The sequence below is a fragment of the Paramisgurnus dabryanus genome, chromosome 19 (assembly GCF_030506205.2).
Source record: "Paramisgurnus dabryanus chromosome 19, PD_genome_1.1, whole genome shotgun sequence".
NCBI classification, from domain to species: domain Eukaryota; kingdom Metazoa; phylum Chordata; class Actinopteri; order Cypriniformes; family Cobitidae; genus Paramisgurnus; species Paramisgurnus dabryanus.
This window is the reverse complement of record NC_133355.1, coordinates 23,671,574-23,686,212: the sequence shown is the minus strand read 5'-3', so window position 1 is coordinate 23,686,212 and position 14,639 is coordinate 23,671,574. Positions and strand designations below refer to the sequence as shown.

At 34.6% G+C, this 14,639-nt stretch overlaps 3 protein-coding genes across 3 annotated transcripts in view; 2 read left to right on the top strand and 1 right to left on the bottom strand.

Moving 5' to 3' along the window:
- The window catches only part of rims3 (regulating synaptic membrane exocytosis 3), an 84,085-nt gene extending 79,743 nt beyond the window's left edge, over positions 1 to 4,342 (top strand). The window contains exon 7 of the mRNA XM_065294301.1: positions 3 to 4,342. Coding sequence (XP_065150373.1) covers positions 3 to 215 — 213 coding nt within the window. The 3' untranslated portion in view covers positions 216 to 4,342. The remainder of the gene's footprint in view (positions 1 to 2) is intronic.
- Positions 4,343 to 6,812: 2,470 nt separating this feature from the next.
- Positions 6,813 to 8,052, bottom strand: LOC135783628 (forkhead box protein Q1-like). The gene is made up of 3 exons (XM_065294384.2): positions 7,765 to 8,052; positions 7,579 to 7,674; positions 6,813 to 7,490 (listed from the first exon to the last, which is right to left on the bottom strand). The coding sequence occupies exons 1-3, from the start codon at positions 7,906 to 7,908 to the stop codon at positions 6,960 to 6,962; spliced, it is 771 nt and encodes a 256-aa protein (XP_065150456.1). The 5' UTR covers positions 7,909 to 8,052; the 3' UTR covers positions 6,813 to 6,959.
- Positions 8,053 to 10,406: 2,354 nt separating this feature from the next.
- ptp4a3a (protein tyrosine phosphatase 4A3a) overlaps positions 10,407 to 14,639 on the top strand; it is a 38,347-nt gene continuing 34,114 nt past the window's right edge. The window contains exon 1 of the mRNA XM_065294486.1: positions 10,407 to 10,522. The gene's annotated coding sequence lies outside the window, so the exon portion shown is untranslated. The remainder of the gene's footprint in view (positions 10,523 to 14,639) is intronic.

Below are 14,639 nucleotides of genomic sequence, written 5' to 3'. Positions count from 1 at the left end.
AGGTGATTGTATGGGGTGACTACGGCCGCATGGACAACAAGTGTTTCATGGGAATGGCACAGATCCTTCTGGATGACCTGGATCTGTCATCGACGGTGAGCGGCTGGTACAAGCTCTTCCCAACCTCCTCTATGGCGGACCCCAGCATCGGACCCCTGACGCGTCGCCTCTCTCAGTCCTCGCTCGAGAGCGCCCCCAGCCCCTCGTGCACCTAAGCGCGGCCGAGAGACCCAGCCATCCGCGTCCCCTTAAATATGCCTGTGTTCTCTATCTCTATGTGTGTATCTTTGTTCAATATACCCCACCACCTATACCCCAAAAAGCATGTACACACACTCTGATAGATTTAACCAACTCATAACCCAGAGCGGGAACGCTCTTCTTTCTACAGATATATTACAGAGTTGGATACAAATCAGGCACGACGCACACAAACGCTCACACGCACCTGTGTGTGGATGTGTGTGTAACCATGCAGTACAGAATGGGTCACGGCTAGTTACATGTATATCCACATTTTCCACAGGTCGTAACACAAAACAAACAGGGGCATTTCATAGTTATATCTGGAAATGTTCCTGATGATGTAGCATTTGTGTTGGCTTCTGTGGCCGTGGGTTCTTCTAGACCTGTAGGGTCCGGACCTCCGAGGGTCGTTCAGTTCTCTATGCCAAACTCGATAAAAGTTTTATTTTTTAAAAACCAAAGCAATTCTTATTATCTGTAGTTCTTCTAGAGTATGGATATGTAGCAGAGTCATCGACTTGGATGAGATGCAAAAAAAGAAAAACTCGTAGACTACATACAGAATTGAACTTTTTAAGAGCAGGGCTCAACTCCGCAGGTCAGGTTATTAGAAATGCACACAGCTGCTGCCGCGTAACGTAGCATATTTTTCCGAGCGCCGAGTCAAATATTTGTGTTCACGTATTTATCGATTGCATTCTGCACGTTTATTCGCAACCCTTGTTGAAGAAAATATGTGAACGGCTACTTTAAGCTTGCCTATAAAAGTTACGTAGAATTATAGATGGTAGGTTATTTATTTCGCTAACTTTTCGTCTGAAAAAATATATTATCTGCACTGAGCTGCATACACGGTCGGTGGAAATCGAACCCCTCCGTATGTTAAGGAGAACCAGCTGTCCAGTTAAACCAGCAACCCTCATTTCCAGCTGCATTGTGGGATACACAGGAAAGATTAAGAATACTTCCTGTACCGGCAGCGGCGCAAAGCTTTCTGGGAAACGTAGCCCTCGTATGGGGATCTGGTACTGGAATGGCATCTCTTTACAGTATGTTTGGACAAGTTTGGGTTTCTTTCTACCAGCATATGAATTTATTGTAACTGATTTAAAAGTTTCCTGTTATACTCAGGAGGTCACCGCTGAACAACATCACACGCAACAATATGAGGATTGGCGATGCATTCGCTGTCCCAAAAGAATCCCAAACCAATCTAATTCTGTATAATCCTGGACATTTTTTGTTGTGAAGCTTATGAACTGCTAGTGTGACTGCTGCTGTCCAGTCAGTCTTCTTTAGCTTCCTCTATGAAGATTGAGTCTTTCCTCGGTCTTTAGTAGGCCTATTGCAGAGACTTGCTCAAGTCGGTGCTCCATATTAAAGGCGGGGTGCATGATCTCTGAAAGCCAATGTTGACATTTGAAATCACCTAAATAAACACGCCCTACCCCAATAGAATCTGGACCTTTTTTTGATGAACCCATACGCAACCCAGGCAACGATGTTGGTTAGTAGACACGCCCCTTACTGCTGATTGGCTACAGTGTGTTTTGGTACTCAGCCCGACTCCCTTTTCCAAAGTGTTTTTCAGAAATCATGCACCCCGCCTTTAACAAGATAAGGGATTTTTTTCCGAAAATGATATCTTAGTATTTCATTTTGTACAAACCCTTTATGGTTTATTAAGTTATTATGCGCTTTGTTTCAGTGAAATATTTTCATCAAAAGCAGGACATGTTTTATTTTTTAAAACAAATTGATCAGATTTGTTTTATCATCTTGTGATTTGTGTCATTCAATCTGGTAACTCTTTTATTATGAATCATAAGAAGTGAACGTTGTTTGATTCTCTGGTTTGACGTGTCAGAATAGTGTTTTGTAAGAAAAAGACCATCAGCAAAGCTTTCCAACTTATCATTTTAGATCATATCAAAAGTTAAAGTCACCACTATCCTGATCAAGATGCAAGACGTACAGCACCTAATCATTGAACAATCCCCATACTGCTAATACTTATGACATTAAAATCACAATCCATTTACATTTCATGTAATTTTTTCTCTATATCTGTAGGCTACAAAGCCTTTCTGTCTGTGCACTTAGCATGCACAGTTTTCACTGCATTGGTGGTGTAGAGCCATAAAGGTTTCTTTAGGAAATCACTTCTTTACAATTTATCTGAATGTTTGATCTTCATGTGCAATTTTGATCAAGGCTATAAAGAACATAGATAATGTTTCCTTTATCATGACTATTTATTTTGAAGGAAAATAACATAATTTTTGGCCATAAAAATCACTATACACAAATACAAACAGGATAATATCACGCACAATAAATGCATTGCATTTGAATTGTTTCTGCAAGGCCAATATCTATGTTGGACCAAACACAATGGCACTTTCTTATTTCTTATATATCTATAACTGCAAAAAAAAATATACAATGAAAGCAACTCATTCTGCAGAAACTTTTAAACCTTACTCGCCGATATCACCTTTAAATGTATAAAAGTTAAATAAGTCACAACTCTCTGCTGTTAATGCTCACATTGAACTCCTGCTTTTTTGTATTTGCACAAGTTTTGAGTAAGTTGTACCTTTGTGTTGCACCACTTACAGACAAAAGTTTGTAGATCAAATTCAGAACAAAATATAAGACTTGGTAATTCTAATTAATGGTTACTATTGTATTAATTTACTGAAAACAAAATTGTATTTGCAGGTGAATGTTTGTCCTTGGTAAATGCTATGAAACAACTATTAGTAGATATTGATATTTTTATATGTAATTTTATGTACTTGGGAAATTGGGATGGTGTGTGTCCCTTTACTGTATGAAGTATTTACAAAATCATACTGGTGTTGCATTTTTGCAAAAAGAGTCTGAATGCATGAGTATTTAAACTGTAGCCTATTTGCTTTAAAAATTTTCAGGCATAGTGGAGGGATGTTGTTTGTTGGAATTCAGAGCTAGACCAAATGCAACAGTGACAAAATAATCTAGTTTGGATGCATTTTGATATTTGAAAAAAAAATGCTTTCGGTCCTTGCTTGGCCATGACGGTAAACTTTAAATATACATTTCTGTTTGGGCAGTGTTGGCTTTTTGAGTATGATGTTGTAAATACCAGAGAAAAGTATAAATGCATTGGTGTTCAATGAATGATGCTTTATATGCTGGAACACTTTGTTCTTTTAAGTTAATGAAAAGAATAAATGGTCAAAATATGCACCCCAGCTATACCCTTTCTAAAAGTACAGCTTTGCCGATTTCATATTAGTTCCTTAGAGGTAAATATTTGTACCAAATGTATACAAATCTGTACCTAATGGTACATATCAGGACCTTTTAAAAGGGTACTGCCCCGGTGGCAGCTGGGGTACATATTTTGACCATTTTTGTACTTATTGACGCAAGTTTAGGTTTTTCTTTGCAGTTTTATGGCATGTTCAGTTACATGAGTGACCTCAGCCTGACTGGGGAATGACCTTAATACATCAAATACAGATACATAACAAAATGCACAGCGGGTTTGTGTTAGCAGACAATCAGAATGGATACAGTCACATATGTAGTCATAATGCATTTACAGTCAACAATGGACAGTAGATTATTGTGACTTGGGAATGATGTGTTTATTTCATGGATTTTTGCTTGTCTGGTATTGTACGATATATATCAATGATCTGTAAATGTTGAGAGATTGCTTTCATTTCTAATAAGATTGTGATCTCCCTTTACACTTACTTGGACCCTTTTAAACCTTTGTAATATGAGGTGCGTGTTGTCACATTTGTGAACATATATTAGGGTCATTGAAGCTATATTTAGCTTATTTTTGTAAAAAATATATATATATATATATATTATGGTTAACAGTAAAAAGCTGAATTCTGCTATGTTGTAAATTGCCTTACTTGTCATATTTTATTTAAAGGCACAGACAGATTATTAAAACATTTGAGTGTTTTGCTTTAATATTGAAAATTATAATGATGATACTAAAGTCTCTCAAACTTGAATGTAATTATTATTATTAATAATATTTTATATATATATATATATATATATATATATATATATATATATATATATATATATATATATATATTTTTTTTTTTTTATTTTTTTTTTTTGTTTTGTTTTTTATATATAACTTGATGTTTTTAGGCTAAAATGGATAAACCCCAAATACTGGTATAATTAAATCAATTTAAATTACATTAAGTACTCTTTAGCTGAAAACATAAGATTGGTACAGTTTAATAAAAATCATGCCCATGTACCCATATTTCAAATGTCAATGCATGCCAAAATTTTGATGATGGAAATTGATTTTATTGAATTTTGTTGAAAGTTTGTAAATTGATATGGGAACTGTGAGCATTGTGAGCACAAGTATTTTTTTTGTAGTGTTTGCTGTTTTTTTCTCAAGCGGCCATATAGGAGGTAATGAACTCTTTTAAATATTGATTTAAAGGCAATTGTTTATTTAAATATTATGATTAAGATAACCTGTATAATTGTTTTGCACACTTGAGCAAAAAAGATGCTAGAAGACTAGCAATCACATAAAATGTGTTTATTTTACAAATGCAAAGATGGCCATTTGCAGTCTGTTTAATGTAGCAAAACTGTTAACAGCAAAAATGTCTTTTGTTGTCTCCATTAATGAGTCATTCGAATTATTCATGACATGATTACCAGCACAAAGCACTGTTGTGACACATTCACCATTGCAGAGATACTTTCAGCTTGTGAGAAATGTAGCTCCATTAAAAACTTTCTCCAGTTTACCTGGGTGAGCAACCACTGCATTTAATTTGTACCATATAAATCTCACTGATTTAATCTCTGTTTAACTCCAACACTATCTAAAGTCCAAGAAGACAAAAGTAGGCCCGATTTTACAGCGGCGTTAGTGGTTGATTATAGTTTTATCAGTCATGGAGATGTCTGAAAGTATTTGAAATGAAAATGTGCTGCTGTTTAGCGGTAACAGAATGTTAAAGAGTCGTATGAGGAAGCTGTAATTTTATACTCGTGCTTTGTAAATGTTTTCTATGTGCAGTATTTGATAATGTAAAACTGGTATTTTTGTGGTTTGTACGCTGCAGAACTGATTATTTAGGGTGCACGCAGTTTTCTAAGAAAAGGATGGGAAACTTTTTAAAAATGTATTTTGACTGAAGCCTGTATCTGCATGCTTATTGACTACTGGAAGCTGGAGGTCAATAAATTTGATTTGAATAAACTTTTTCTTCATGACTGACAAGTTCTGTATAATTACTGTGATTAAGTAAATGTTCTTTTATTTTTCGAAACTGGTGTACAGTGTAGATATTTTTATGAAATTTTAAATTAACTTGACCCTTTCTCCTAAATAATAAAACACACAAGTTAAATGTATATAATGCACTATAAAAAAGATATAAAAGATATATATTTCAGCAGTAACAACATAAACAAACGGCTTTCGTGGAACAAACCTAACTTCCGGTAACTTCTGCATAATCAATAACAATAGAATTCTTTTAGAGTAGTTTATTTCTGATAACTAGCAAAATAAATAAGTAGATAACCTAAATTCAAGGCATAGCTAAAGCGTATCAAAAAGTACACTGAGTTAACGTAACTGTAAAATTAAATAAAAATGTTCACTACAGATCAGCCATCTCTCCTCGTCTTTGGGAAACCAAAATTGTTTTTTTTTTCGACAATTTATTTGTTCCAAAGTTAAGTTTAGCTACAAGCCAGACCGTTAAAGTGTCTAGTAGCTGGTTTAAGGTGGCAGTATGGTTTAAGCTGGTCCTCCCAGCCTGGCAAAAAGCTGGTGGGTCAGCTGGTATTTCAGCCTGACCAGCTAAGTCCAGCTAGACCATATTAAAAATTGACCAAAACACAAGTAGACCAGCTTGCTACACCAGCAAAACCAGCTCATCAGCTTATGTTGGTTTTAGCTGGGGTTTTTTCATGGTATACCATATATGGTATTGGTGCATAATTAATAAATGTTTGTTCTGATAAAATAATGTTGATAATCACATAATCTAATCATTGATCAACTTAAAACATTTGTTAAGTTATATTAATGTCATTTGCTACATAACTTCCCAGCATGCTTGGCATGGGACTAAATAATGAGAGTAAACATAAGTGTGTTAGTTTAAAAACAGTTACAGTAAAACAACTTAATTTTTACTTTAACACAATTTTCTAAGTACGTCTAACTCTAGTTTGTAGCGCAGTTCTAAATTTAATTTTAGTTTCATCCAAACTGTTTTTTAGATTGTGGGTGCCTACAAAAATAAAGGTTCCAAAAAGTGATATGACTAAGATTTAAAAACTGATTTCTTTGGGGAATCAAAAATGGTTCTTGTAGTCTATGGCATCACTGTGAAGAACCCTTTAGAAAATGTATGGAGAGCTAATTCAGAAACTAACCCTAAAATCTGATTGGTTGACAGAACAGTTGCCTAGTATTTATCCAAGAATACATGATACCAAAAAGCACTTATTAGTTCAACAATTATTTTACCAGAAATACCCATAAACTCATAAGCTTAGAAAAACACATTGCAAACTTTTATTTTACAAATGAAATGTTCACAGACATTTTCAACCATGCATAGAGGAAATCTGCAGGACGTTTAGAAAAAATCCAGTCTTAAATGATAAGTGTCTTAATCAGAAGATGAATAAGTGCAGTATTATAGGTATGCCCATGTCACAGAATTGGAAGTGAATTGTCTGATGTTGTCAAAATAGTTGTAAGATAGTTCAGAAGCAGGGCATGTCCTTTTAGATGGAGGGCTGACAGAAATGCATCTATCATTCATCTGGCCCTGTGAGTAAGGTGGAAAAGTAAAGTGTGAATTTGATCCTCTGAAACTGGCACATTCAGTCTGATCGGGGTAGTCCCATGCCTTCCTTTTGCATGACCACCCGTTGTCTACATTGGAGTAGCTGCTTGTAAAATAAGTAGGCCTCGTGGGGGCGCTGCATTCCCGTCGCAAAATGGACTCGATGGAAAATGAGCTGGTGAACTTCTTCGCCTCGGTGCCTTTAGTGTTGTTTACAGTTGGATTCCTCGCCGAGGAACTTTCTGTGTTTTCATGAGTGTCTGGGAGGATGTCACGCATACTACTGAAGTGTCGTCGCAGCATCTTTGGAGTAATTTTACTTCCATCCACTTTCCAAAAATTGCGTCTTGCGTTTGGACACTCTGGGTTTATAGGCACCTGTAAATTGAAAAGGAGAACATTAATATAGTCGAATGTTAAGAAGAAAAATAAAAAGAAGAAGAAAATGATGAAAGTGATGACGTACCTTTACAAAGCAGTCGTTTAATGATAAGCATACTCTGATATTATTTTCAAGGCCTTTTCGATCTCCATCCACCAACGCTCCAATGGCATTCATTAACTGAAGAATGAAAACATTTATTAGTTACAAACCAAACAAAAACATTGCAAAACACTTTAATAAACGAGTAGGCTATAGATTTTAACTTACCTCGCAAAACGTTAATCTTTTCTCCGGTGCGTTTTGGATGGCATAGGCGATGAGACCAAGGTAGGTCATTTTCTGCTTGGAGTATCTCTTGTATTTTCTTCTGGCAACCATGTCGCTGTGCTCTCTCTGCATCTCGGAGGACATCCTGAAGTGAACTCTGAGTGATGAGTGTCTGTTGTGTCTTGTGTCGGCCTATATATGTACCATATCTCTGCTAGTAGATGGGCATTCTTCATTAATGACTCTTTTACATAATTGATGGAGGTGTGAACATGTGGGCGGGCATGCCCTTAATACAGTCCTGTTTACTATGGAATAAAGTTGCAAAGACAAACATTAAGGGAAAAAAACTATACTAAGAAATAAATACATAGATTAGACTTAGATAGATATGTGTAAATGTAAACAATAAATAGAAGAATAGGATACATGGATAATTAGATTTTGCGCAAACTTCTGCATGCCAGCTCAAATGCATGCTGCTCTCAAGGCAAAGATCGACAACCCGTTAAATGTTAAAATGACTATTTATTTGAAATAAATTTAACTTCAATTATAATCATAATAACAGGAATATAATGTGTTCGTCATGTGCAAAAGTAAATTCATAAATAAATTATAAAATAATGCAATAAGCATTTTCACTTCTTAGTTGTTTATCTAAAAAGTATGCTGCTCCTGTAACAGATGAATATTTGCTTTGTAAACTGGGCTACTTTATGTGAGTATGTTTCTTTAATAGTAGGCTTATATTCTTTACTGTCAAAAAGGTAAACAAAATTGTCCCAAACTCCCAATATCCACTGGGACGGTACCCTTAAAAGGTTTATGGATATGTATAAATTTGGTACCAATATAATATGCACTCTTTGGTAGCCTCCTAATATGTCTGTATATGTCAATACAGCTCTGATTTGCTATTATACACTCATATACAAACTGGTGTACTTTTTGAAAGTTATACTTTTTATTTGTCTGAAGTTTGTGGTGTTTTCGCAATGAAAAGTAATGCCGTGCAGTGGCTTCGTGGCTTAATTGCAGAACATTTATTTAAACAAAGAAGTGGACAAGTTTGATTCAATCTGAATCAAAACTGTGAATTCTCAACATTCCAATGTTAATAGTCATGAGATAGCTATTCACACGCGCAGCTCACATGCAAATGAAATACTTAATACGTGGTAACGAGTTAAAGAGGCTCATTTACAGCTACTTTAAATTATCGCCACATTTAAGTTTAGATCAATGTGGGTTAACAAAAAATAGCCATGGCCTTAATTGCTATAGTTCGACTTAGTAGCCTATAAGGGTAAAAGTAATAGTTAAACTTGCAAAAAAAATTTATTGTATTATTTCCTTTACATGTATAAAACAAATTGTTTACTTTACAGACGCCTTTCAAATTACTTACTGTAGGCTAAGGAATTGATGTTGTGTTCACTATTTAGTGCTTACACTGATAACATTCTTTTCTGTTAGTTTTTATTGTGCTTTATGTTTTTCTATAGTTTATTTTACCATGTTCTTAGTAATAAAACAAATAGTGCATTTAATAAAATGTGATAGAAAAACAACCAGTTTCATTGTATTATCAGTCATAAGTGCTATGACCGTAGGCCTTGATAATTATTTTGTATTTTCATCTTTCAGTTAATACATTTCCGTGGAGTGAATCTTAATTCCTGAGACTAAAGCCGAAACATCTGGTAAAACCATTGCATTAAATAACAAAACTTATTATCGGTTAAAAAATGCCAAAATATGGGTTAATACAAAAAAAGATTTGAAATCCCGCTTTAAATTTTACCCTGATCCTCTACAGCTCTATCGTCATGTGGCGGTCGGTGACGCACAGAGAGATTGTGGGAGGACCAAGTCATCGAGAACATGCCCGGGAGTTCGATTCAGTATCCGGAATCGGTTCATGTGAACTGTTCATATCAAAGAGTCAGTTTAATAAACCAATGGGAAGGGGATTTCCCAGAACTTGTATTAGTATTTGGGTGTTTAGCTAGATATTTCTGTTTAGAATGATACCGTTAATCGTTTTTGCGTGTGAAATTATTGTGTAATACTCAAGTATCAATATGCCTATTTTCATATAAGCCAATTAGTCTTTCACTATGCAACTTACATATGATGTTAAATTTTACAATGCACAGATGTTATTTAATTTTTTATATTGTTGTTATATAATATTTCTTACTATGTGTATGCATGCTTGAGAATAAAAGTTATTCTGATTTTACTGTTTGACAAATAAATTCCATGAATATATATTTAATTATTTTTTGTCAATGTGTATTAAATATGTTCAAACGCCTTCTAGAAATTTTGCATATTTATTGCAGGCCTAGTTAAAATTATTTTAGTTTTTACCTATATTTAAATTTTTTACCTAAAACAAGCAATAATCATACAGGCCATGCCTCTTTGTACACTTCAATATTAATATACACATAAAGAAAGTTTTTGTCCAACCATATTTCAATAATTAAAAAATAATAATAATTCTTTACTGTGGCTGATTTTAAGTTTTCTTGACAGTAAATTGATCAATGAGTCATCTGAATATTCGTCATCGCGGTTCCGGTAAGCCGTGACGAGTTGATCTGATTGAATGATTCAGATTTCCGAATCGATTCGTATGATTCATCGAAGTGAACGCGTAGTGAAGAATGATTCCCTCACGAATCGGACATCACTACGATCGCATGGCGAGGCTGAGACATTGTAGATTATTTGTGGGAACATTTCGGTGAGTACATTGAACTCGCAATCTTTCACTACCACAATAAATGTGTATAATATTTCAAAAACTGAATAAAAATACACTTAATATGGGATCGGAGAACCGTGTGTAGTGAACATTTGAGCGGATTGTTGGATTGAGGGTGTTGCCCAAACCGGCTTTCTGTCAGAAATCATCATTTTCTAGAGCTATTGGTGTAGTTTTTGGTTATTTTAATTGATTTAGAAAAGGTGTAAGATATATTTTGCATAAATGGCTGTCTTGGTTCTGAACGTGTTTAAAATAGGGTTTGTGAGTAGATATGTCGAGGCAAATGTCCGGAGGGAACATGTTCAACTAAATGTTTTAGGATTTAATAGAATTACAAAGGACATACGTCATTTTCATTGAATTAACATTAAGCTCTGTAGTATTGTGCGTTTATAGTGTGGTTTTAACGATCAATTGTAGATATCTTGTCGTTTTTTGTCCACGTCTATGGTGTCGACAACGCTTCTGTCTAAGTAGGCTACTTCTGAAGAAAGAAGAAACCTAATTTCAACCATAAAAATGTTACTGTATCACTGTTGTTCAGGTTGGTATACGTTGGTTGTCCGGCCACGAGGAGTTACATTGCATTAATCTCATATAGGCTACAGTTTGCAGACCACCATCTGGCAAGAGTCCTGTGTAACTCTCACAGCCACATCACCCACATCATGGCTTCATATTTTTAGTCAGGATTTGTGCCAGTTATATAAGTCTGTTTTTGTTTTTAGATGGGATGTTGAATAAGCTTATTTCTTCTATTTTTATGTGTGCCATTTTATTAGACAGCAGTTCTAGATCTGTGTGTTTGTGTTGGGTAAAGCTGGCATGATTGGTAAAGGAAAATAAACCAGACACCCAACTCAACCAACAGACCATTCACAATTTACAGTAGACAGACTTTCACTGATAACTCATCATCTGAGAGGTCCCATCACTGAACATGGCTACACTTTCATTTCAAATAGGGCATCTGTGTGATTTTAACCGGGCTGTTAAGGGCTTACTTTGTGATTGCTGTAAAGTTAGCAGGATATTCACCTCTCTGCTAAGTTAAATGCATGTTGCATTTTTTTCAGTGTTTTAGTTTTAAATATCGTTACTTGCTAGGCACTATTAATGCCACTATAGGCACTATTAATGACACTATTATTATTTTAGCAAACTTCTAATATTTAGTATTAAACCTAAACTCATAACATGGCCTGTTGTGTCTATGTGTTGCATAAGTGCTACTTTAAATTATATGGCATGTTGAGGGGAGGTGTGCTTTTGGGACCCCTGACAACAATACAGGCATAAAACTGTAAGACTTGCAGAGGAGGACCCAAACTATATCCTGAAAATTGGATGTAGACTCTTTGCTTTGGACCAGCAAACACCCACCTAGCAACCATCCCAAATACCTTAGCAATTCCCTGATAACTATCCACAAAACCCCAACACAGGGTTTAAAATAAATAAAGGAAAACAATATACACATTATTAGGCTCTTGATTCTTTTTAAGACATCTTTTCATACCCATTATCATTTCCATACTTTGTTTTAGGGATGCACCGAAAGGAAAATTCTTGGCCGAAGCCAAATAAAATAAAAAAGTCAGCTGAATACCCAACAACCAAATAATATTTTTTTAAATTTTCCAAATTATGCCATTTTTCACATTTTTGCACAAGTTGCATTCAGAATGTAATTTTTACTATATTTATTTCACATTATTAATTTTTTTTACATTCCAGCAGTCATTATAGGGTCTTACACCTGGTCACTTCTCTGATCAGATAGTAGCAATGCCACCCGTGACATCGCGGGCACGAGCGTCGAATTTCTGGGTCGAAAAATCTGTTTGTAAACTTTGTTACTTTAAGGCCCTGTTTACATTAGAGCATTTGTGTTTTAAAACGGCATTTTAAAATGAAAACTATCCTCGTTTATACTGGCATTTTAAAAAAGTATCTTCATCCACAATACACACGACCATAAATGCATGAAACATGACAAATCACATAACTGGGCATGCACATAAAAGTGTAAAATTACTTTTTACTCTAATAATAGCTTACATTTGCGCATTTATGCAGCGTAGGGGTGTGCGATATTGACAAAAATTCATACCTGGATCCTTTGCTGGCAACTACAACAGACACTATTTTTAAGTCTTATATTGTCCTAGCTCCCCCCACAACATATTAATATGATTAATAGGTTAATGTTGATGTTATAAACCAAACAGGAAGGTCTTTATGATTTACAAAGGAAGCATTCAAGTGAACAGTAGCAAACTTGAAGCAAAAATAAATTTCAGCAAATGCAAACTTCAATCAAACATAATAAGAGGTGAAGTATAGCTTTACCCTGCAGAAATGCTTATTGCGTTAATTTTTAAAAGTGTGCGAGGTCCGTGCACGTCCTCCGCTAGCAACAAAGAAATAGCAAAAATCGCAATCGGCTAAACGAGCATTAAATATGAATATGACGTTGGTTTTATTGTTTTTATTAATTTATATTCACAAAACTTATCAACAAAACATCGATTAAAATCAAGAGACAAATTATATGAAACGAAATTCATTTTAAAGTAGCAAAAAAAACTTGAAACTTGAAAATAATGTCTGACCCATTACAATTCTCCCTTCATATTGGCATTTACAACGCCCTATATGGCGTTTAAAATTATAGTCTATCTTTTGTAAAAAGCTAAATAAATTTAAACAAAACATAAACAACATTACAACAATATTCAAACCCAACAATACTCAAAAATAAATATAAAACAGACATTATCTATAAGGATACATGTTAAAACAATCTGATATAGTGTTTATAATAGCTTGTTGGTAGATGTTTACTATTTTTGGCAAAACCTCCCTTGCAAACCTCCATTTACCTGAATAAAAATAATTTTACTTTGAAAATGATGCGCTGTCACGTTAACATCAGCTGTTAGTTTACATAAGACTCCGTCTACGTTCATTTACACTGCAGCGCAACGTTTGAGTTCTCAAACTAAACAGGGTCTGCAGCGCTTACGAGCGACTCCGTTAATGAGGGTCGAAAACGGTGGCGTAGTGTAAATCAATGGCGTAAACGTGGCAAAAGTAATGCGTTTTAAAAGGTATTAATGTAAACATAGCCTTAAATGCGTATCATGCAATATCCACTACATGGTTGTACTACAATAAATATTTGAAGAACGACCGCATTTGATATTTTGACTAAGAACATCAGAACTGCAGGCATTGTTCTAAAAACCATGGGTCTGAGTCTGAATATGACAAACTAATTCCAACTAAATGGCCCATTCCGACTAAAACAGTAAATGTTCAGTTTTTCATTTGAAAGAACTAACAAGAATAGTATTCGTCATATTGTCGGTCCTCAATCCGATACCCGGATGATTCTCACGAAAACTTGGTTTTAAAAATGTCAAGCATGAAAATGTAAAAATTGCTTAAATTTACTTTTTTTCCCACCAGACATTGAAAAACAAAGTCTGGAGTAAATGGGAACATTAATTTAAACACTTTTACTTATCATTTAACACTTTTTGTAACATAATTTAAAAAATTAGTCCTAAAAAATCTCATTACCGCAACAGTCAGAAAACATCAACACTGACATGCTTTCAAAATGACATGACAAACCTGAAAGAACATAATTTGGAGATTCTGCACATGCATTTAAAATCAAAGTATTATGCTTCTATTATTTAAATTAACATTTAATAAGCATCTGTTGCGGTAATGATTATCAAAATGTCGTGTAAGCATTCTGACCAGACAATATTTCAAATTAACTGTAAAAAAATGATCTTACCTGATAGCCATCTTGAAGTAACTGGTCCATGTGCTTGGTCACTCAAAATCAAACTTTATTAAAATTCTGTATGTGTGCTTAAACTGTTCTCAAAAAGTGTTGCGGAGGATGAGAACATCAGGCATGGACACATCAATTTCCTAATTTTTCTTCATTATTATTATACATGAATATTCAGTAAATATTTTTTCTGTCATCTAAAGTAGTCTAGCAAAACATCCATTTATTTTTTTTCTAAATATTTTTGTGTTAATTTGATTAAATTACAACATAACGCAT